This window comes from Periplaneta americana, chromosome 12, assembly GCF_040183065.1.
Source record: "Periplaneta americana isolate PAMFEO1 chromosome 12, P.americana_PAMFEO1_priV1, whole genome shotgun sequence".
NCBI lineage: Eukaryota > Metazoa > Arthropoda > Insecta > Blattodea > Blattidae > Periplaneta > Periplaneta americana.
The window spans coordinates 179,582,121-179,605,846 of NC_091128.1; the positions used below are offsets into that span (position 1 = coordinate 179,582,121).

The 23,726-nt window shown below is 36.6% G+C and overlaps 1 protein-coding gene across 3 annotated transcripts in view; it reads right to left on the reverse strand.

The window, feature by feature from the left end:
* Positions 1–13,301, reverse strand: part of fray (oxidative stress responsive kinase frayed) — a 147,399-nt gene extending 134,098 nt beyond the window's left edge. Inside the window, exon 1 of one of the 3 annotated variants that reach the window (XM_069842681.1) lies at positions 13,150–13,301. In XM_069842681.1, the coding sequence (XP_069698782.1) occupies positions 13,150–13,187 (38 nt within the window). In that variant the 5' untranslated portion in view covers positions 13,188–13,301. Of the gene's footprint in view, positions 1–4,254; positions 4,388–13,149 lie in introns of those variants that run through there. The other 2 variants (XM_069842679.1, XM_069842682.1) reach the window with 2 other exon arrangements.
* Between the last annotated feature and the right edge of the window lie 10,425 nt (positions 13,302–23,726).

Below are 23,726 nucleotides of genomic sequence, written 5' to 3' on the forward strand. Positions count from 1 at the left end.
ATTGCTACAGCTAAATTGTATGTTATTAACCTAAGCATTGAATAGGTCCGTGGTTGTGCGTTGGACGACAAAACCAAACATCGAAAGTTCGAATCTTACCGAGGAATGTAACTTCTTGCTTTTTATAATGTAAATCAGACTTATAACTACAATCATTCATATTTCTTACATTATTTATTAATATTTATAGCCAACATTGAATTAAAAAAAAAAAAAGACTTTAGAAATCTCATATGGAATTTGTGATCTGTAGTGACATAAACATAGATTATCTCTCGGAACTTTTCCGTAAAAGTAAATTAAATTCACTCGTTGAAACTGGAAACCTTATTCGTAGGGTCATTTTCCCATAGCATACAAGCTGAAGTAACACAGCCATTGATAAACGTTTTGTACACAGAATTAGACTGAATTCCTATTCGACAGAACTTATAATCAATGGCTTGTCTGACCATGATAAACAAATCGTATGTGTTTCCAATGTCACTGAACAATTTCAAAATATTAATTTAAAAACTAAGAAAGGATCGTAATTGCTGTATCTAGTGATTATTTACATTTATGTCTACAAAATGAATCTTGGAAAAACATATATGATACTGGTACTACTGATATTAAGAGTAAATATATTGAATTTTTCACTTAATTTCATAATCACTTCAGTGGATGTTCTCCACTCAATGTTATAAAAAAATTCCAAAGTTAAAACATGTAGATAACGCAGGGACTTCAAAATCTCATGTATTAAAAAGAAGAATCTATATGTAATGAGTTGCAATGTAATGATCTTCATGTTCTTAAATACTGCAAGAAGTACAGTGTAATTTATCAAAAATTATGAAAGAGGGAAATAGAATATATTTGAGTAGAAAAGTACAAAATTCAGATAATGCAATTAAACCTATTCGTAATATTATTAAATTTAAACTTGTAGATATCCTAAGAAAGAAAATATTTTTTCACTAAAACCAATGATTATAAAGTAGAGGATCCCAAATCTATTGCAAATTCTTTTAACGTATTATAGTATATAGTACAGAAATATTATTGACAACTTAAACATTCAAGATTTTGCAAAAGATACTGCAATTGGTTACTTAACAGATGTATTTAATAATTATTATTAATATATGTAATTAGTCAATAACTGCAACAGTGCTTATACATTCAATCATAACATGAATAAAATTGAATGCAAACACGTAGATAAAATAGTTAAAATTAACTGCAGGGGTGAGAATGAAATAATCCAAAGCCATACTTTTAACAAAAATTGTTTTGTGCGAGTGCATTTCTTACACATATGGGAAAGCTATTAATAAATTATTGTAATAATTACTCAACAAATGACATAGCCTAAGGACTCTAAACCTTTGTAAAAGTTTGTCTATTATTATATATTTTTTTAATTCCATTTTAATTGTTAGCTTTTAATATATATGCATTTACATTGTATATATTTGTGTGTATAAATGCATTCATTAGATTAACGTTTATAATATTATAACTTGTAATTTTGTATTGTTTGCGATCATTAACACTTAATCTCAGGACTTTGTAAAACTATATTTCAACGTGACTTAGCTATTTCAACGTTATTTAGACAAAAAAAAAATTGTTGTGTAGACTAAGAATCGAACTCGCACTCTTCTACACAACACGCAGAAGTCTTACCGTCTGAGCTATGGAAACGACATGAAAGCTTTCCTTTCTGTGCGTGTGTCGATCTAGTCATGAAGGTCCATTGTCGATTTAACTACACGATTTATGTATATATTTATCTTTTATTTACGTAATATTATCATATTTTTTGCAGTTTTTTAATTGAATTTGGGAACGATGCTAGTAACAAACCAAATAGCCTGAATTTAAGTAACTCAATATTCGTTATCTTGTGTATCGGTGCTCTGGTCTCCGATCATGCGCAGTGTCTTACATCTGAGACTTAGGAATATTCAATCGTCTCATCCTTTTCCAGGGAAACTGTACCTAGATGTATTAATTGTATGTGTTATATTTCCGCTGTGTCGACTGCTAGCTGGTGAGATGTCAGCGCCAACTCTAGGGAGAAATCAGAATCTCACGCTCTAGCTGGCTTGAAGGTCATTGAAATCAATCCGGCTACATCAAAGGTACCGACGCTTTACTTTAGTAGGTTATTTTACGACGCTTTATCAACATCTTAGGTTATTTAGCGTCTGAATGAGATGAAGGTGATAATGTCGGTGAAATGAGTCCGGGGTCCAACAACGAAAGTTACCCATCATTTGCTCATATTGGGTTGAGGGAAAACCCCGGAAAAAACCTCAACCAGGTAACTTTCCCCGACCGGGAATCGAACCCGGGCCACCTGGTTTCGCGGCTAGACGCGGTAACCGTTACTCCACAGGTGTGGACGGTACCGACGCGAAGTGTCCATACTTAATTACCTATATGCTGGGTTATCTTCCTTCAATTAGTATTCCTGAAACTGGCCGGGAAGCGGATAAGAAGCAACTGTCTACTGAAAGATGCACTGGAAGGAATGCTAAACGGGAAAAAAGTTTGGGGCAGAAGAAGATGTCAGATAACAGACTACATTAAGATACATGGATCATATGCGGAGACTAGGAGGAAGGAGGAAAAAGAAATTGGTTGAGTCACTGGATAAGAAGAAACTGTGTACTGAAGGATGCACTGGAAGGGAAAGGTATTGTAGTCTAAAGGTCAGCCTAGACCTAGAAGATCCCTCAACATCGGAGCTCGGCAAAATAGTTACCATGATGACAAGAGTTTTGACGTCATTGAATTCAATGCATTGTACAGAAATGTCGCATTGTTCAGGCTTTGCTGAACTACACATAACTGTCCACGCCTGTGGAGTAACGGCTAGCGCGTCTGGCCGTGAAACCAGGTGGCTCAGGTTCGATTCCCGGTCGGGGCACGTTACCTGGTTGAGGTTTTTTCCGGGGTTTCCCCTCAAGCCAATATGAGCAAATGCTGGGTAACTTTCGGTGCTGGACCCCGGACTCATTTCACCGGCATTATCACTATCTCATTCAGACGCTAAATAACCTGAGATGTTGATAAAGCGTCGTAAAATAACCTACTAAAAAAACTACACATAATTTACATAAGCTGAGTCTTTACATTGAAAAGCAATATTCCTTGATTTTACCTCAAATTTTACGGCCGCAAACATCTGTCGTTTCCACAAACTGAATAAAGGAAATAAGTTTTCGTCTGTTTAAACTCGATCTTTTTCTAGATTTTACAATTTTAAGTTTTGAAGAAATTGTTCGCAAATACAAACATAGCTGCTGTGCTGGCAGCAAATGAGCAAAGGGACGGATATTTTGCTTTTGGTAGTAAATCTAAACCTGATAAATGATTGCACTATGTTTTAAAATGCGTCGGTCTGTAAGCCGGCTTCTTGCAGATAACAATAATTCATTGCTTAGCAACCGGACAGGTTCAACAGTTCGATAATCTCCTGGTGGAATGCGGAATAATCACGTGACTATGGCCAATACTCGCTACAGTCTATGTTTCCTTGTGTGATAACAATTGCCAAAGTAAAGAAAATTAGAAATAGAAAAAAAGGAAACCTCACTCTGGTAATATTCTCAATAATAATTCGAGAATATTTCAAAAATAAATTTCTTCGCGCGGGAATTCCCATATCCCAACACTAGTTACGTTAGTAGCAATACAGGGTCATACAAAAAGATAAATAGGACTGCTCACTGCCTACCAGAAATCCCATCTAATCTAATCTTACACACAGTGCAAGCTACATGCAGACTAATGTGTTACGAGATTAATTGATTTAAGATTAATTTTCGCCTTATACAATTGAGGGATTTGCCAGAAGAAGGGCGTATACGTCAATAAGGCGAATTGAGATACACGTACCTTACGGCCTTAACTCTGCCAGGTTAAATAAAGCCATTATTATTATTATTATTATTATTATTATTATAAAATGTTATACACGCACGCAGCCCTGTCCTGCAGGTACGTACAGTACAATGAAAACAAAATTTCGCTACTATAATTATTCACTACATTTTAAACCGTTTTCCCGAAGAAGGGCGTAGAGGTCTATCCTCCTTTGTTCCGGCAAAGCCCTCAATTTTCTTATTAGTAAAGAGAAAAAAAATGTAACGAAATACAAAATGTCGAAATAGCACCACGCGATGAGAAGGCATTAGCACCTGGCAATTTGCACCCGAGCTTTATTTACTCGGTAATACTGCAGCTCAAAGGACTTACCGTGACGTCATGACCGGCACAGTTCTCACCTCTAGCAGAGTCGCGGAGTTACATAATGCATCTCAACCGCAAGCGTCGCACTTAGTTCTTGTTGAGTTTCGACGAGCAATGCAACTGCCTGTCACAAGGTGACGAGCCTAACAGCGGCGACGGGCGATAACGGAACGAACGCACGGAATTCCCACTTTTGCGAGACGGCTGAGGGCACTTAACTACATATATAGCGTAGGTACGAAACTGGCATTGTAAACAACGCTCCTCTCCAAGAGGTTTCTGAATACGAAGGGCCAACTCACAAGCAAACGTTCTGATTGGGGCAGATAAAAAAGTTAAATTTTTCTCTTCCACCATGTTAATAATGTCAAAAGAAGTGCTTATACAAATTTTGGCCACTCGACCGCAATTACGAGGGTCGTAAAAAAATAAGTTCGCCAGAGGCCGCTAACAAAAAAGAAACACAATTTCATTGGACAAATTTATTGGAACGGACACAGTAATTGTTGAGCTATTTTTCAACATATTTTCCATCGGAACTGAGACATTTCTCATATCATGGGATCGACAGAGAGAGGTGCAGACGCAGTCAAACGCTGGTTCCGATCTGAGGCGGCTGACTTCTACGACACAAAAATTGATCCTATGGTATGACAAATATCTCAATTCCAGTGGGAGATATTTTGACAAATAGCGCAACAACTGCTGTATCTGTTTCAATAATTATTTTCATGCAATTGTGTTTTTTTCTGTAAAAGGCCCCAGGGAAAATCACTTTCTGGACGGCCTCGTAATTGCGGTCGAGTGGCCAAAATTTGTATAAGCACTTCTTTTGACGTTATTAACATGGTGGAAGAAAAAAAATTAACTTTTTTATCTGCCCCCATCAGAACGTTTGCTTGTCAGATATGAAGTCTCCGGAATAATGAGGATTCAAGATAGCCTAACATTATTACTTATATGCGGTCCACACCAACGAAACTCAACGTTAACAAAGTTTTCCTTCTTTTTTACCTTTTTAATTCCCGTGCAAAACGAAGTAGCCTACTTGAGAAGTTAAGGGAAGTAAGCACTGAAAATATGGGAAAATTACACAAAAAAAGGAATAAAAACAGTTGCTGTATGTATGTATGTATGTACAGTATGTATGTATGTGTATTCAATGTCCACCAACTTCACTTTACGTGATTCGGGTTCCGCATATTGCGGATAGATGGCAGGACTGTAACCCATTTTTCTAGTTGCACACCACTTCGGCGGGGCCACACTATGCATGATGTGTATCTGTGTAGAGTTTTTGTCGTGTGCTAAGGTGAGAATATGTGTAAGTGTTGGTGTAAGTGTAGTGTATGGAATGAGTAATGATGAAGATGAGGGAGAAGGGGAAACCCGGTGCCGGCACGTAGCCTACTCCTGTCGAATAGCACCAAGGGGGTCGCCACGCTTAAGGTCCCCATCCGACGCACGAATCACTACCAACAGTGACACTTTTCAGAGAAAAAAACAAAGTTGGCATTACAAAATAAATTCATTAATTCTAAACAATACCATACAGCAAAAACTATAAGAAAGGTTTTGAACCGGAGACCAATTCAATAATGGTACAAAATGAAAGTAACGGTACAAAATCGCTCCTTCTTATCTTAAAATATTCCATTACGGCAGGACAGAGAGACGGCACATTATTTATTTACCTCTTTAAATGTATTTTCTCAATTAGTTTATTGATACAATATTTCACACTGATTTTAGTGGAATGCTTTCAATACTTCTAAGTAACCATATGCGCCAAACTGTTTCCAAATCTTAAAAACTGTTTCCAAACTTATCCAACTGGTTTAAAACTTTTCAAACTGTTTACGAACTCTTCAAACTGTTTTCAAACTTTTCCAACTGTTTTCAAACTTTTCCAACTGTTTTCAAACTTATCAAATTGCTTTCAACTTTTCAAACTATTTTCCAACTTTTCAAATTTTTCCAACTGTTTTCAAACTTTTAAAGCTGTGCGGTTAAATTTTAGTATAGAAAGCAAGTTTTCAGAGCTAGTTCAAGATTTTGTTGCTGCAATATGCCTGAAATGAAAGCCGCAAAAAAGTAATTTACTCCGACAGTGGATTGTTAACAAATATATAAATCCTACAAGGGTAGCTGCCTTTCAGTAAGGGTTGCCAAAAGACACAGCATACTAAACAAATAAAATAAAAATAAACATTTGTGTTATCACTATTTACGATTTTTATTTTCAAATGGAAGCTAGCCTTGGGAAAGTGCCCTGTTATTCAATAATTATTAGTAATCAGCTTTCAACAGATGACAAGGTCATTTTTGTCAGGTTTGTCAAAAGCAAATTTTGAGTTATGACAAAAAAAATCACATTTTGAGCAAAACAAGCAGTCTACCATCCATAAAGTAAATAAGATAACAAAAAGCTAAAAATATTAATTCAATCGTTCGTTTCATCCGTTACTAGTTCTACGGTGAATATTTTGAATACAAAATTGTGTGAGGCACTTCTATCAGTGTGCCAAGGAATGTAATTAACACGGCTTTCCGTAGTTTTCTTGAAGATTTTACTAGTCATAAAGTTCCAGATGAATCTACTTTGTGTAAGAAATATTCAAAGCCCCTCTGTGAGAAAAGATTGGTTACCATAACAGCCGATATAGGTGACGATTATTTTTCATTTCATTTTTTTTTTATGAAACCACGGATAGCTACAGCTGTTACTTTTCCAATGTTGTCACTGGGAAAACAGCATTTTGTACTTTGTAAAGAACTGGATAAAACAAAGCATAGCACTGTAGCATGTGTGGTTACAGAGCTCTACGTGTATAGTTGTCTGGACAGAATCGAGATGATTTTTATTATCCTGCTTTGTGTTAATGCCGCCTATATGATTAAAGCAGGAGAGTTCTAACAAATGTTTATGTAAATATGACCTACGTAACGTGCTGGCTTACATCGGTTGGCGGAAGAAGTCAGAAATAATTTCCCAGAGATAAATGCTATTGTATCTTAAATCACCTAGTCACATTTACAAGGAGAGGACACGCTCTGTATATCACCGAATTAAATAAGATTTTGTGACATGAAAGTACAAGACGTGCTGTTCAAAGTCATACTTGGTATGAGTGGCCAATGACCCCTCGTTTTGAAAATATTGGTTATTGTTTGTGACATACTTCAGTTAGGTGTCTAATAGGAAAGCATTAGACTGTGTAACGGCGTAGATCGTATGGTTGGATGCTGAGTTGTCATCCAGACAACCGGAGTTAGAATCCTAATGCTTACTCATTTTTTAAAGCTTGATATTATTATTATTATTATTATTATTTATTTTTTTCATTCACTTTCAGTTGTCAGTTCCTACATTCAAAGCCATGATGAAATATGCGTGGTATGCATCAAAATTGATAAACGAACGAGAAGTGTTTGTGAATGTGAAGGATATCTGTTTCGCAGCAGAAGTGCGGAAAAATGTGTGTGACTGTGGACAACCTTCTTTCATTTGCTGTGCATGGTGCAGGAAATATGTATGTTTGTGTGTTTTTATGACATCATAATGAATCGTCTACAAAATGAAGTGGAATAGCTGCTACAGAAACAGAACAGACACCGTGACACATCTTACCTTCCTACGTGAGCAATATTTCATTGTTTATCCTTTACAATACAATGTTATTTAATTAGTAATTTGTTTAAAACATGACGAAGCGTTCAATATGATATATATGATATATTTATTTGTCAGTCAACTTCACAATTCACAGTTATGGTGGACCTTCACATTTCTGTTTTTCGATCCACCATCCCTTTAATACATACAACTCTTTTCTATTAGTGCATTCTTTGCCGAGAATTTCTTGATTACTTTCTAATGTTCTGTTTTGACTGAATTGCTGTAAGTCCTTCCCTCTATATCCTCTTCTATTCTCTCCCTCCTACCTAGACTGTCTCCCTTCCATTTCTCACTCAACTATTAAATATTGCATATTCCTTCCTTAATAATTTGCGTTATTTATTTATTTTCTTCTCTACCCTCAAATCCTACCTACTCTTAATCATTGTTTTCCCGCTATTTTCTCCTACATTACTTGCTGACTTTTTCGTTTACTCTATTTTACAACACTTACATCACTTTTTTTCCTACCCTCTGTTTATTTACGTATTGATCCCTTTCTCTTCGCTTCTCTCCTAAATTTCCTATTTTATTCCTCTTTCCATATATTTATTTCTATAATACTCCTACAGTTATAGTACCTCTCATACTACTCTCAACCCTAACATTGAAAAACATCAAATATCTAATTCACTTAATTACACTTGCAATTTCTCTCTCATTAATATGATATATGTAAATAGATAACTGTGATCACAATATTCATCATTATTAAAAGAAAAAAATATAGGACCAGTTAAGATTCGAACTCAGGTTGCCTGGATAATAACTCAGCATCCAACCATATGGGCTACCTGCTGCTACACAATCTAATGCTTCCCTATTGAGCATCTAACGGAAGTATGTCACAAACAATAGCCAATATTTCCAAAACGAGGGGTCATTGGCCACCCATACCAGGTATGACTTTAAACAGCACGTCTTGTTCTTTCATCTCACAAAATCTTATTTAATTCGGTGATATACAGAGCGTGTCCTCTCCTTGTTAGACATTCAAAGAGATGCTACCAGAAGTAAGTCTACCGACAGATTCGATAACAGTTAGTTAGTGGAGTTTAAAAAGGGCGCGTCAACTATTATGGCTATTTGTGCCCTTATCTAAAATCCTTCACAAAACAGAAACACAATACAATAACCAGAATGCTTAAAAGAACTAAAAAGCGTTGTACGGTTAAAACGAGGTTCACAGATGCAATAATAATAAATAGCTGGGGAACTTGGTTGTTTAGGCGCACGATCATCATTAGGAAATAAAGAGAATCACAGACAAATTCGACATAGCGACACTGCTTGTATTTCGAAGGCAACGGATGCTCTTCGAAAAAAAAAAAAAATATCGCTTCTCTTTTATTCACCAAAGCCCACTTTGCTGACTTTCCTGCTACCATTGAGCACCTGGAGGGTGCATCTCTTCCTCTAAATAAGCAATGAACATCATTGAAGCAGTTTCAAATAAGAAAATACCAGAGGGTTTTTTTTACTTGGTTATTTTACGACGCTGTATCAACATCTAGTCCAGAGATAGTGAGCGATGTGCTCTCTTCAAAGTTCTCTGAAGTCCTTGAACAGAATTCTGAATACGTGAAAATGAAAGACGTAGCTGCAGCTCTTAGAGGAGAAGAAATAATTGGAGAGTTACCATGGGGACCGAAAACACTGGCATTCACGAAGTTTGTACCAATGACTTCATGTTGTGTGGAGCAAACCTTTTCCCACTACAGAAATGTGTTGAGGGACAATAGAAAATATTTTACAACAGATAATTAGGAATTGTACATGGCTGCTCGTTGCAATATCAATCTTTAAAAAAAGTACGCATTTTGTTTTGTATGAAATTATTTAACTGAATATAGGAACTGAATAGCAACTTCAATTTTTATCGTATGTACTTTCTTGAAGAATGTTTTGTTGATGCTTTAAATTCAGTAAACAGTTATAGTTACTCACTTACAAATGGCTTTTAAGGAACCCGAAGGTTCATTGCCGCCCTCACATAAGCCCGCCATAGGTCCCTATCCTGAGCAAGATTAATCCATTCTCTATCATCATATCCCACCTCCCTCAAATCCATTTTAATATTATCCTCCCATCTACGTTTCGGCCTCCCCAAAGGTCTTTTTCCCTCGGCCTCCCAACTAACACTCTATATGCATTTCTGGATTCGCCCATACGTGCTACATGCCCTGCCCATCTCAAACGTCTGGATTTAATGTTCCTAATTATGTCAGATGAGGAATACAATGCGTGCAGTTCTGCGTTGTGTAACTTTCTCCATTCTCCTGTAACTTCATCCCTCTTAGCCCCAAATATTTTCCTAAGAACCTTATTCTCGAACACCCTTAATCTCTGTTCCTCTCTCAAAGCGAGAGTCCAAGTTTCACAACCATACAGAACAACCGGTAATATAACTGTTTTATAAATTCTAACTTTCAGATGTTTTGACAGCAGACTAGATGATACAAGCTTCTCAACCAAATAATAACACGCATTTCCCATATTTATTCTGTGTTTAATTTCCTCCCGAGTATCATTTATATTTGTTGCTGTTGCTCCAAGATATTTGAATTTTTCCACTTCTTCGAAGTTTAAATCTCCAATTTTTATAGTTCCATTTCGTACAATCAAAATAGTTTGCAGTTCAAATTCATTTGTTGCTCATTTAATGCAAATATTTGTCACTTTAATATGGATGCAGTATGGCTTGAAGAAATATCCCAAAAAGGGCTAAACCATATCTTTATAAAGCTTAAAATGATTAAGGAATCCTAAAAATTCGAGCCCTACCCGTTGATGACTGGGTTTTTTGAGTTAAGTAATAGTAACGCTGATTTACAAAGGGTGTTATTATTATTATTATTATTATTATTATTATTATTATCATTATTATTATCATTATCATTATTATTATTATTATTATTATTATTATTATTATTATTATTATTATTATTATTATTATTATTATTATTTCGTCATGAATGAATATTGCAAATACAATGTCGTGTATAAGACTATTGTTAATTGACATTACATGGTGAAAAAAAAAATAATAATAATAATAACAATCATCTTTGAAATTTTGCGCCTTGGCGGGAAACGCAATATTTCAGACGTGTTTGAGAGAATTGTTAGTAAAAAGAACCGCTTGAGGTCTCTGAATGTGAACGTGTTTCAGAATTCGAGGGTGATTTGGCGGAGAGGGATGTTAAAGAGGCGAGTATTCTGAATTGGCATTCTCTTGTGACATTACGGCAATGTTTAGGTTAGAATAATTCGACAGCTAATTTCTGAACCTGATCCACTGATTAAGTTATTTTTTAATTATTTTGATCCATAGAATAGAACAGAATGTTTTATTTTCGTTGGCAGGATTAAGGTCGTAAGGCCTTCTCTTTTACTCAACCAGCCTTAATCAATACCAGAGTGCTGCATTGGAGTTAAATCGTTCGCTTGAACTCGGTCGAGTGTCGCACCCTCGAGTGAGATACGATCGGTCGTGATACGCTCGTAATAAATAGAAGCACAGTACAAGGTCATCTCACCGACATGTCTTATCTTGTATGGAAGGCGACAGATAAGATACACATATGTTTTGCTCACACGGTAAAAATAAGGCTTTATTTTCTGCGTTTATGACAAACGTTTAATGGAACGTACCAAAACAGGAACACGAAGTTATAAATAAAATAGTATGAAAAACTTCGATATACAGTTATTATTGCTAATTAATAATTATTCAATATTTGATTTACCACATACATAATATGATAGGTCCATACATAGTGTTCCGCCTATATACTGCGACAATGTACAAACGTTTCACAAAATATTATTGATATAGCAGTAGATTAATAACAATATCAGTACAGAGATAACGTCACAGAAAATATAATAAAACGAATAATCATGCTGCACAACTGTTACAGACGCAAAGATTGATACACTAATTATTAGAGATTATTATTATTATTATTATTATTATTATTATTATTATTATTATTATTATTATTATTACTAGAAAACTTGATACAGTTCTTGCATTATCGTGATTGTGTTCTCCGTTTATAATAATTACATTTACATCCAATAACATCTATCAGATGTAGCAAAAACAAAATCACTCCTGTGTGGGGGGGAAAAAAACCCATTTACCTACAACATTTATATTACATTTTAAAGCAAATTTTGTAGTTGTACTATGGAGAGGTTAGTTAAACATTGCAAAGTTTTGAAATTATAAACATCTATGATGTTACTACACAGTTCACCTCTGTAACAAGAACGAATGTCTAACGCTCGGCTTATACCGTTCGAGGATTTATCGCTCGCGACAATTTTACCCATCATGCATGTGCGCTACCTATCGGATTATGCTATGAACTACTTGGCGCTCGAGCGAAAACGTCCGATGCAGACCAATACAATAGTGACATTTAAATTATGAATATTTACATTACACTAAAGATTCTCCAGCAATATTCTTCAGTTACATTTTAACGACTATTCTTATGACAAGACGAACTCAAGGCATTTTGGGCTGAACAAGGAATGCAGAGGTTGAAGTCATGTAATTCTGCAGACATATCAGCACGCCCCCTAGCTCTCGTTAACGGCCTCTGAACTAATTTAATTATTTTTATTGTATACTTACGGCCATTTTCAGTTTGAATTCAGATACTATTGTTAATAACACTGTTTAAAACTTAAGTGTTTAGCCTACTTATAGTGACTAAACCATGTTTTTCATTTTGCAATAGCTAAAAATATTAACATACAGTAGGCCTACATATACGTAGGTTTTATTAACAATTTGAAATTTATGTGTCATTTAAATACTCTATGAAATTATGACGTAAAGTGGAGTTGAATTATATGCAGTGCAATATATTTATTTATTTTAGTAGGTTATTTTACGACGCTGTATCAACATCTCAGGTTATTTAGCGTCTGAATGAAATGAAGGTGATAATGCCGGTGAAATGAGTCCGTAGTCCAGCACCGAAAGTTACCCAGCATTTGCTCGAGTGCAACATATATTTCGTTATAAATGCTCAAGCTAAATTTTTAATTTAAAGCTGTCAAAAAGTCACTTCTACGCAATCTTCCGCATGATTAGCATAGTCGTAGGTTAAACAGTGTTCGGTGACTGCAGAGGTATACGTAAAGAAGGCTATTTGGGTTATCTCGGAAGGTAGAACAGGAAACTGCAATAAGATGGAACTTACCGGGCTGTGAAAGGCATCCTGATGAAATCCGCAGACATCACTACATAACACACACATTCACGCACGCACGCACCAAAGAGGACTGACACGGTTGTGCTCGGACACTGCTACATTGCAACCAAGGACAGCGCACGGTACACTCCCGTCCGCACAAACGCGACCCTGGAAAATGCAATCATTAGGCACATTTATCAGATCTATTTGTATCTATCAACTACAGGTGAAGAAGGCCATAGATACGTTGACAAAGATGTCCGATTAATAAGAAGAATAACGTATGTCAACATAAAAATTTGGCATGACACTGTATATACAGCAACTTTTAAAGATGGTGAAGATCACGACGATGATGATGATGATGATAATAATAATAACAATAATAATAAAATAAAATTAAGGTAACCAACTAAATACAACATTTTCTGCCAAATAATTCAGCCCCTTAAGGCAAGATAATGTTAACCAACAAATTTATCTTCAGCATAAACTTAAGTTGTCATTACTCATAAATAATAATAATAATAATAATAATAATAATAATAATAATAATAATAATAATAATAATAATAATATAGTATGTTTCCCTGGGTTTTAGTTATCAGTGCACACAATTTATGAATATAAAGTTTGTTTACTCTTGTTGCAAAAATACTTTTATGCTCGACCATGCCGAAATGTAGTAATTATACACCTGGTAGCAGACCTTTAATGCACCTCATTAAAGTACACCTACTCATTAAAGGTCAGGTCTTTCAGCCAATGACGACTCAGGTTACAACTGTTCAGCCAATGACAGGTCAGCTTTCTACCGTTATAAAACCGCAAGTATCGATTATTCTCGGATATGCAATCGAAAGAGAATTAGCGAAAAGTCACGGAGGCTGGAAATCCAATACTGTCGCAGAAGGTTATGTTCTGTTACTATAATAATTAGCGTTAATTGTAAATAATATTCAAATAAATTCAATTTGTCATCTCGTTTTTCAATGTCTAATTTTATTTCAATGTTATCTCTGTAGGTTCTTATGGCCTAGCAAGGTCACTGTGGACATCTGTTCCTCGGAAAAAAATCAATACTTTCGCGTCTGCGCACATCTCACAACATACGGGACATTGCTCCAGGTCAGATACAGTAAAATTAATAATATCAAGTTAGAAATATGGTCGAGCATAAAAAGTCGTATGAAACTCGCCTATAATGGTAATTAAGAAGCTCGTATGAAAATTATGAAACTCGCTTGCGTTCGTTTCATAAATACCCATACTCGCTTCTTAATTACCTTCATTATGGGCTCGTTGCATAATGTACTATTAGAAGTCTAAATATACAGGGACATCATTTTATTTTCACTAACATTTCTAATATTAACCTGGCTATACCTTTGGATCAACGATTAAGAACCAGAAACACCGTTTGCTACCTCCTTCCACGACTGGAGTTCGATGATACTGGCGTAATATACAAACAAGTCACTTTACTAGGTATAGGAGGGAAGAAAAGTAGTTCATCCATTTACGTAAACTAGGAAATATCGCGATTTCGAGTTTGATAATTTTCATTAGGTTTTTGTTTAATCAAAATACAGTACAGTATTAACAATGAGTGTTTTTACTCACGAACTGAGCTGTCCATGCGGACGTATTCATTATGCAGTGTATATTATACTGTCTACAGCACATTAGCGTACACTATAGAGAATGAAGTTAAATTGAAAAATATTCATAATATGGATATTTAAACACATTTTTGAAAATGGTGGCCGTTCATTTCGATACAGGCTTCAGTTCTAATGTGCATATTATCGCACTATAGACTATTGCACGTAATTCCAATTACCAGGTTCGTACTTCGTATCAGTAACTCACGTTGAAATAATTCTGTACCTACTGTATAAAAGAGAACTTACGTACTATAAATTCAATCTTCACTTCTGCTCGATCCGAAAAAATAAAATTACTCAGACATACTATCTACTGTCCATCCAAGTGGTTACGTCGCAGCGTCGTAGAAAGGGAGGAAATCACATGACAGTTAATTACTTAACGAGGCCCTTTTATTTAAGTTATTTTAAACAATTGTTTGGGTATAATATTACGTAGACGTCCAATTCCTAACAGAAATTAATGTTCTCAGAAAAGAGCTAAGACAGCCCAGCCACTAGCATTTACAGAGAGGCGAATAGAAGCAGGTGGGGGAAACCGAGATGCGACATTGGCAAATGGAAAATGATGCAATATTGAAAGCTCTTTCGTCACTGGAAAACGGGAACATATTTTTGGAACGTACTGTTTACTATGACCGTAAGGCTACTATATATGCTGTATATGCGGTCTTGGATCTGTGTGGAGGACGGTTGAACTTCATTAGTAGAAGGGGTGGGAGTGAAGTGCATTCAAAAACTCAGGTACAATAAAACTTGAAGTAAAAATAAAATGATGTCCCTGTATTTTGTAGTTACCATTGTCTTGCCCCAAGGGACTGAATTATGTGAAATAAATCATTATCTTATGAATACCAAGTTTAGTGGTAAGAATAGGGCTAACAAAAATCACCGCCGTATAGGCCTAGGCAGTCCAACTCCTGGTATTCTTTTCACGTGATTTACGAAGAAAAACATTTTCATAAAATGCCGAATTCCCGCACCCATGATCAGGTCACTTGGCCAGGATAGAAGGTGGAATAAATATGATGTATTGTACAGATTTACCTCTGATTGAGGTTCTGGCTGATATGTACATCTATTATCAGGCAGTACATCTCACTTGACGATATGTGTCAGAGGAAGAACAATACATTGTTTGCATACATCTCAAGCCTTAATATGTTGCTAGTCGCCGATGTATGCATTGGAGGGGGAAAGGAACTGGCCACCCTATCCCATTATCTCTTGGTTAGTTGCCTCATGAGTGATATGATATTGGTGTCACTTATGAGTTTCAAACCTATCTTCGGACACTGCACTGATTAACAATAAACGGGCAGTTTATTGCATTAAGACATTTTAACATAAAAAGTATATCAGACTATAATATTATCTGATTAGTATTCTTCCTTGGAACCGACTTCTCACTGGTGACAAATGAAGAAGAGAGGCAAGCTTGGATCCATGGAAACAAGCACGTGACGTAAGAGAATTTCAACGTCAATAAGAAATGCTTAAACGGTGAACTGCTTCCTGATACAGAAGACTTCATTTGTCCTGTTCAGGATCGAATATTACCCAGATTGCTCCGCCTTATAGGTTTTGACGGTAACAACTTTTGTCAGGTTTACTATGCTGCCAGCTAATTGTTACATAAGGAGTCACGTCATAACTCCCATTTGAATTGCATTAGCGACTATACTGCCATCTCGTGTTCGTTTACGGAGGACGGGTGGCGATCCTGGCGGTTGTTCTCTTCAAAGTGCTGCCGATTTTAACATAGGAATAAGCCATCTGTTACATATATGATCTAGGATATTACTGACTGCGTTCTGCGAAAAGGCGGCGACACAATCGTTCCTTTATGTTAAGTGGGGACCCACTGTTACAAAAATCCAATTGAAAAGACTGGAAATAACTGACTAAACATTTTAGTCTGGCCGTTAAGTAAATGAAACGAATAAAAACAATAGATACTTATTTTTAAAGCATGGTTGGGTTTTGAAGAGAAATAATGTTCATGTACGCGCTACTTGAAGGACAGCCAGCAGTCAGACATGAACTTAACAACTGATGATATCTTATTGACTCATTCTATTAATGGCGTTTTTTCAACATAAAATAGAATCTATTTAGACGATTTCATACACTGCAACTACCCAGTTACCTCTTCAAGAAAAAAAGTTTATTGCTGATCGCTTTGCTACTTCTAAAACATATTTTCCCACACTACAGAACAGACCTAAATTAACAAATCTTATATTTGTTAAGACCCATTCACAATGAAAATTAAACATAACCGCAACATAAATACAGAAGTTTGCGCCCAGGCTACCAAATGGGCTCATTCACAATGATTCACATAAGGATTGACATAAACATTACAGTAAGACGTTAACATGAAAGTTTGCAAACTCCAAACTTTCATGCTTATGCTTACGTGATTTGCAAACAGAACACAATCGTGGAGCGCTGAATTATACGACAGAATATGAGGAAATGGCGTCGTTGTTATGTTTCCATGGTTACCAAGTATGTTTGCGGTTATGTTTATGTTCCCATCGTGAATGTTCTTGATTTTACCGTAACGTTTATATTCTTAAGTTAACGCTTACGTTATGTTTAATTTTCATTGTGAATGAGCCTTTACATTGCGGCGACTCAAACATGTTTAAAATCTGCAAACAATATTCAACATGTTTTCTTCCTTATTAGAATATGACTGCTACGTTTTATTAAGTAATATCCTGCTTCATTAGAAGTCTACGTGAGTAACGCCTTCTTCCGTTATTGGCTGGCAATTAGGAAGGAGGAGGTGAATAGTATATTGTATCACTGTAAGATTGACGCATTCGCAGACCAACGGAGTTCACCAAGTTGTTCCCCTATAGCTTACGTTTCCATTTAATGTCATAGTTCGTGCTTAACGATTCATTGTATGGCGTAGTAGGGTAGCTACTAGACGCTCTGTTGAAGGTGGAATGCATGCTGCCTGTTTTCTTAGTGCAGTCGAGTACATCTCACGTGCAATACATAAATTATGTAATTTAGAATGCTACTGCGCATGCTCATTGCCCAGCAAGTGCTGTAGACCTAGACAGTCACATTTTCTTGAGTCACTTGCTAAATTTGAAATAGTTACATATTGAAATTTGCCCCTCACTTGCCACACTCCGTAAGTAGAACTTGCAGATCACAGTCCCTACATGTCCCTGTGCACAAAGGCAGACTACAGCTGCTTCTGTTATCTCAACGTTAAGTACATCATCTTGTAAGATCGAAAATTGCTGCCGCATTAAGAAATAAGGGCTGGATAGTAGAAGAAGAAATCTCCTGTCTAGCTGAAAATGGGTCAACGAGACGAGTAGATATTTTAGCGTACAATGCTGACACTAAACAGGGCATCATTGTGGACCCCACGATACATTTTGAAGTAGAATGTCATCAGTCAGCCGAGGTCCACCTTGAGAAGAAGTCGATCTATGAGTCTACAGTCAACTATTTCAAGCTGAAATATGCCTTAATTCACGTTGAGGTATTCGGCTTGCTCATAGGTGCTCGAGGGACTATACCAGCTTTTTTCGAAGAATTTCGACGGCAGTTTGCTCTGCCAACATCTCTGAGGGATGAGATCGTGATAATTGTGTTAAAAAATCCTGCCAAATCCTAATTAATCACATGGTGCCACATTAATAGCAATTGTAATTTTTCACACCCTTTTCTTCGTTTTCCTTCTTCAAAATTTAATATCTACAGTATGTATAATATTTTTTTTTTGAGGATATACTGAGTCCGTAAGGGCTACCCTCAAGGGGGGGGGCAGTTTACTATTATTTATTATTTAAACATTGCAGCTGAGTACATTGTATGCGCACAAGACACAAGACAGCCATAGTACTGGACGATGGAGCCCATCCGCTGTTTCTTGCTAAAAGGAAAGCCAGGGCGATCATTTAGGCGCTCAGTAGTAGTGGTAGTAATAGCGGCAGTAGTAGTAGTAGTAATAGTAGTAGTAGTGGTAGTAATAGTAGTAGTAGTACTGTCGGTGACTCAGGAGAAGACGAGAGCGGACTGAGGAGGAAGGGATGTGAACAGATAACGTACGAAAACACGTGCAATATTTGTACTGCAGTAAGCGGAAACATTAGGTCTCCTTCTGTTCAACTTAGCTTTAATTTCCATACGCATTGTTACTCATGTTTCCTGCACGAGTAATAACCTGGCTACTGGGATGCTTATAATAATCAGCAGCGATAGTCAAGAAGGTCACATTCTTTCCGCTCGTCTTCTCCTGAGTAAGTATCAGTAGCAGTAACTAGAGATGGGAAAAGTTGTTATTTTCTCGTAACAGTTCCAACTGTTCCAGTTCCACGAAAATACTAGGTTTCAAATAACAGTTCCAAAATAACAGTACCATAATTGAATATATTATATAGCCTACGCCGAAGTTCGCTCCACAGCATTGGATCGAATCCCTCTCTTCCAGTGTTTTCCCTTTGTGGCCTGACTCCATGTTGTTACCATAACAGATAAATTTGTAGGATCAGAAATTAATTTTTACTTTATATATATATATATATATATATATATATATTAATTTAATTTAATTTGGAAACTGCACCAAAATAAAACACACCAGGAATGAACGAAACTCCTCCAGAGTCAAGTCCCTAAATTCAGTTCTGTCATTCTGTGAAGCGTGTGACACAATTTATTTATGTTAAAACCCTTTAGTCAAAGTAGTTTATGCAAACATTTGGGTAAAAAAGGCAAAAGTATAAGTCGAGGGCCATGAGAAAGTCCAGAAGTCATACTGACAGCATTGACATCACGAAACCAGTTACGTTATATTTATGCACGACGCCAGTTCAGGATTAAAAGTTGGTATTGATTTTGTCCCTGAAAATTGTTAAAAGTAGCCAGATCTAGTGACAAAGTCGCTAAATTGACAACACTGCAGCAACGGTTGTCATAATGTAGTTCCATACACGGCCGACTTGATGCTAGCTTCGCTTCGCGAAGGGTCCATCAAGTCGGCCGTGTCCCATAACATCGAGTATATTGTAACATGTAACAGCAAGTATTTTGTATAACAGGTACAGTACTACTAGTATATAATGTAACAGTGGTATTTTGGAACAGGCCGTTACGTTATTTTATAGTCATAACTCATAATGCAGTTCCATAACATCGAGTATTTTTTGTAACAGCAAGCATTTTGTATAACAGGAGTATTTAATGTAACAGTGTTATTTTGGAACAGGCCAGTGAGCATAGAGCTCACTTCCCTGTATGCCATGTGATGCAGTACGATGTCATAATGAGTCGAGATGTGAATTGCTGGAAATGAAATCTTTTCTAATGCTAAATTGAATTCGTAGATCAGGTTTGTTCGAAGCAGGAAATGTAATGTAATTTTAAATTATTTGTAAATTGGTCACGAAATCGAAATGGATCCCAGTGGTAAATAAAACCTAACCTATTCTTCCTCTTCTGCTTAGCTGAAGGTCACAATAGTGTTCAATTTCTCCAAAAATGCATAAATAAAAGCTATAATCAATTCGGCCGCGCTAAAATTCATATTAATAATGTACCGTCATCAAGAATAATAATCTCATTGTAATGAAATATGAAAATTTACCGTTGTACTTTTTTTTTAACAAAAGAACTTCAATAATACAGTCATGTTTCAACAGACTTTAGTTTAATTTCAAGAATTGGTAATGAGACTAAAACTGTAAAGTATTTGGAAATAAAACATAACCTATATATTTTCATCTCCCTTGATAAAATTCACAATGCAGTTACTATAATACAGGCATTATGTTATTTGATAGAATCCTATACTCAATTAACATCAGTTCCAAGATAATGTGTACATTTTTTAAAGACGATCTTCGTATCTTTACTATTTATCTTTTACTTTAGTTTCCAACATTTATTTCAGTGCGACGAAAGGATTCCCAATTCTGCTTTCAAACAGTGGTGCCAACTTATATGGGCTCGTCGTGTTGTGAGATTTATTTAACTTACGGCTCGTCAAATGTTTGAGCCCACTCACTGTTTTCCAAAAGTTGGCGTCACTGCTTTCAATAGTTCCGTTCTGTGGAACAGGCGTTGTCATAATGTAGTTCCAAAGCGAAACGAGTATTTGTAACCGCAAGTATTTCGTAGAAATACTACTAGCTCAGAGCAACACTGTTATTTTGGAACATAGTGTTCCAAGGTGCTGTTACTTTTTGGAACAGTTCCAAAATAACTGTTACGTTATTTTTTCCCCACCTCTAGCAGTAACAGTATAACATTTGCAGTTAATACAGCAGCAGCAGTAATATTTTATGAACTACGCTTTCGATGGCACAATTATTTGGCATCGGAATGCGAAATAGGCCAGCAAAGGGCTGTTGAGAGGAACAGGCAGTGCTGAACACGAGCGGGATTGTTACTCGATCGCTCGGAGGGGCGGAGCTCCATGAAACATCGCAGCAGAATTAAGACAAAGGCCAACAGACATCCAATAAACAGTGCCATGCAGTTTACACAGCAAGTGGTGAAGTGGAACGCACTACCTCTCTGTTCGCCTGGCTTCTCAATGCTGTATTATATATAACATAGCCTAGTGTGGAAGTAACGTGGCCCACACACTTGAGAATGCGTCGCGCTTATTTCAGCTCTTTGTTGCTTTTCCGACGACCCAACTGGATGCACTAGAACTCTGCTTACTGTATGAGGCCGAGAGCGACATGGGTTCGAAGCCCGTTTTGTCTGATTAGCTGGTCGGTCTTTTTCCAGTTCTCCCCAACTATAAAGCGAATGCCGGGTATTCCTGTGGCGAATACTTGATTAATCTAGCCAAAATATCATTTTGTTAGCATAAATTCCGCCTATATGCAGTTGATACAGCGTCGTCCGACAAACTGTCCACCGTCGTGGAGTAATGGTTAACACGTCTGACCATATAACGTGAGGGCCCGGGTTATATGGTGTTAAAAGTTGTATTAAAATCCTGGCTGGAACAAGTTACCTGGTTGGAGGTTTTTTGGGGTTTTCCCTCAACCAATTGAAACAGAATTTCTGGGTAACTTTCGGCGTTGGATTAATTTCGTCATCATTAGTTCACATATCATCATCCATGCAGCATTCCGGGTTAAATACACGGCACTTGTACAAGAGCGCGGTCGTTCGGCTACCCAAACATTCACAGAACAGGAGTGGTAAGAACAATAAGCCTCAGGCTGCAGTGCTAGTCTTCGGGTCCCTCCTCCGTACAAGAGAATAGAGAGAAAAAATGTGTTTTGTAAAGATGCAAAACAAATCGAATTTGAGATTTTCGCGAGTATAGAGTTTTCGGCATCGCTGAAATTCAGAAAATGGTTTTGGTCATGTCCCTGTCTATCCATCTACGCACAGAGATTTTTCCTAAGCTGCTGACGGATTCTGTTCAAACTCAGCACTTATAAATCAATTTGTCCCGGAATTATGCATATGAAATGCAATATTTATTAAAAATCAATACATATACAAAACGGCAATGAACTTGAAATGGCTTAATGACTTCCTTGCTTTTTTTTTTAATGAGCATGACCTCAGACGCCTATATTTAGGAAACATTAATTACTGCATACAATTGTAATACCTTTAAGTTCGAATTCTTTTAAAGCCCAACAGTGGGCAGGCCCTTATATTTAGTTCACAGAAATAACTTCCGTTCAGTTCTAAAATCATTACATTTCTTACGACCAAATAAACAGCTGAAGGAGATATTAAAGAATTACAATAAGAGGGGGGAAGTTTGCTAACAAAGCACACACAGATATAGGTCTATGTGCCGATATTTGCAAACAGAAGACTAATATTAGACATGATAACAAAACACACAAGCTGTAGCTACTTCTATTTTATGTACCTACATTCGTGAAAAATTGATTATATAGAGACACGCTTCAGTCAAATGTCCCTTTTCTGGATTATGGAGGATTAAATCTAATTTCTGTTAGAAAATCTTAACTTATTTCACAATTAATTAATCACTTAGGATGAATGTTAGCAGCAGTAAGCATGCTCATTCGTGTTTCTTGATTTCATTCATTACGCAGTTCTATTAATAGAATTAACAAGAAAATTATCCATAAACAAAATTCATTTTATATGTAACTGAGCACCACGTGATTTCATTTACGTATGCGAGGTGAATTATAGTTCACGGAAGTCAACTACAAACGGTAAAGGTAAGCGTTCACTACATCGTATCGCACGCATCGCCTCTCGGCAAATCCGTTCACGTTTCTCGGATGGGCAACTTTTCCGATGCGTGCGATCATGGCCTTCTTTAATAAATCAGTTTTAATTGGTCAACTGTTACTATTATGTTGTGCCATGTTCAGTGTCGCGCCAAAATGGCAGACGGAAAACTTATTTCGCGTGTAGAAAATTGCGAAGAATTATATAATTTGAGGCGTTCCCATTACAGTAATCAAGTCGTTTCTTGCAAATATATTATGTAACCAATATTTCTTTCGTTTCTTCCTCTTCAATTACGACGCATGAAGCAATTACAAATTCTTATTCGCTAACAGACGTAATTAATAGACCTAACCTCAACTCCTCTGTTTTCAGTAATGTCAATATCGTACGACGTCATGTTTTAAACAGCTGATAGGGGAATCCGATGAGGTGAAGCCGTTACAGTGAACGCACTGCACTTAAAATATCAGTTGCGTGCGATTCGTACGAGGAGTGCGATACGATGTAGTGAACGCTTACCTTAATAGTCTATCATTCGCACGTGACAAAGGAGCGGAACGCGTTGAGATGTATAAGGCCCGTAACACACTTGAAGAGTTTTCGCTAGCGAGAAAGAGGCGAAGAGCCTTCCTCCACACACTTGGCGAGTTCTCGCTATCACAGATCACACCTCGCTATGATCAGCTATGC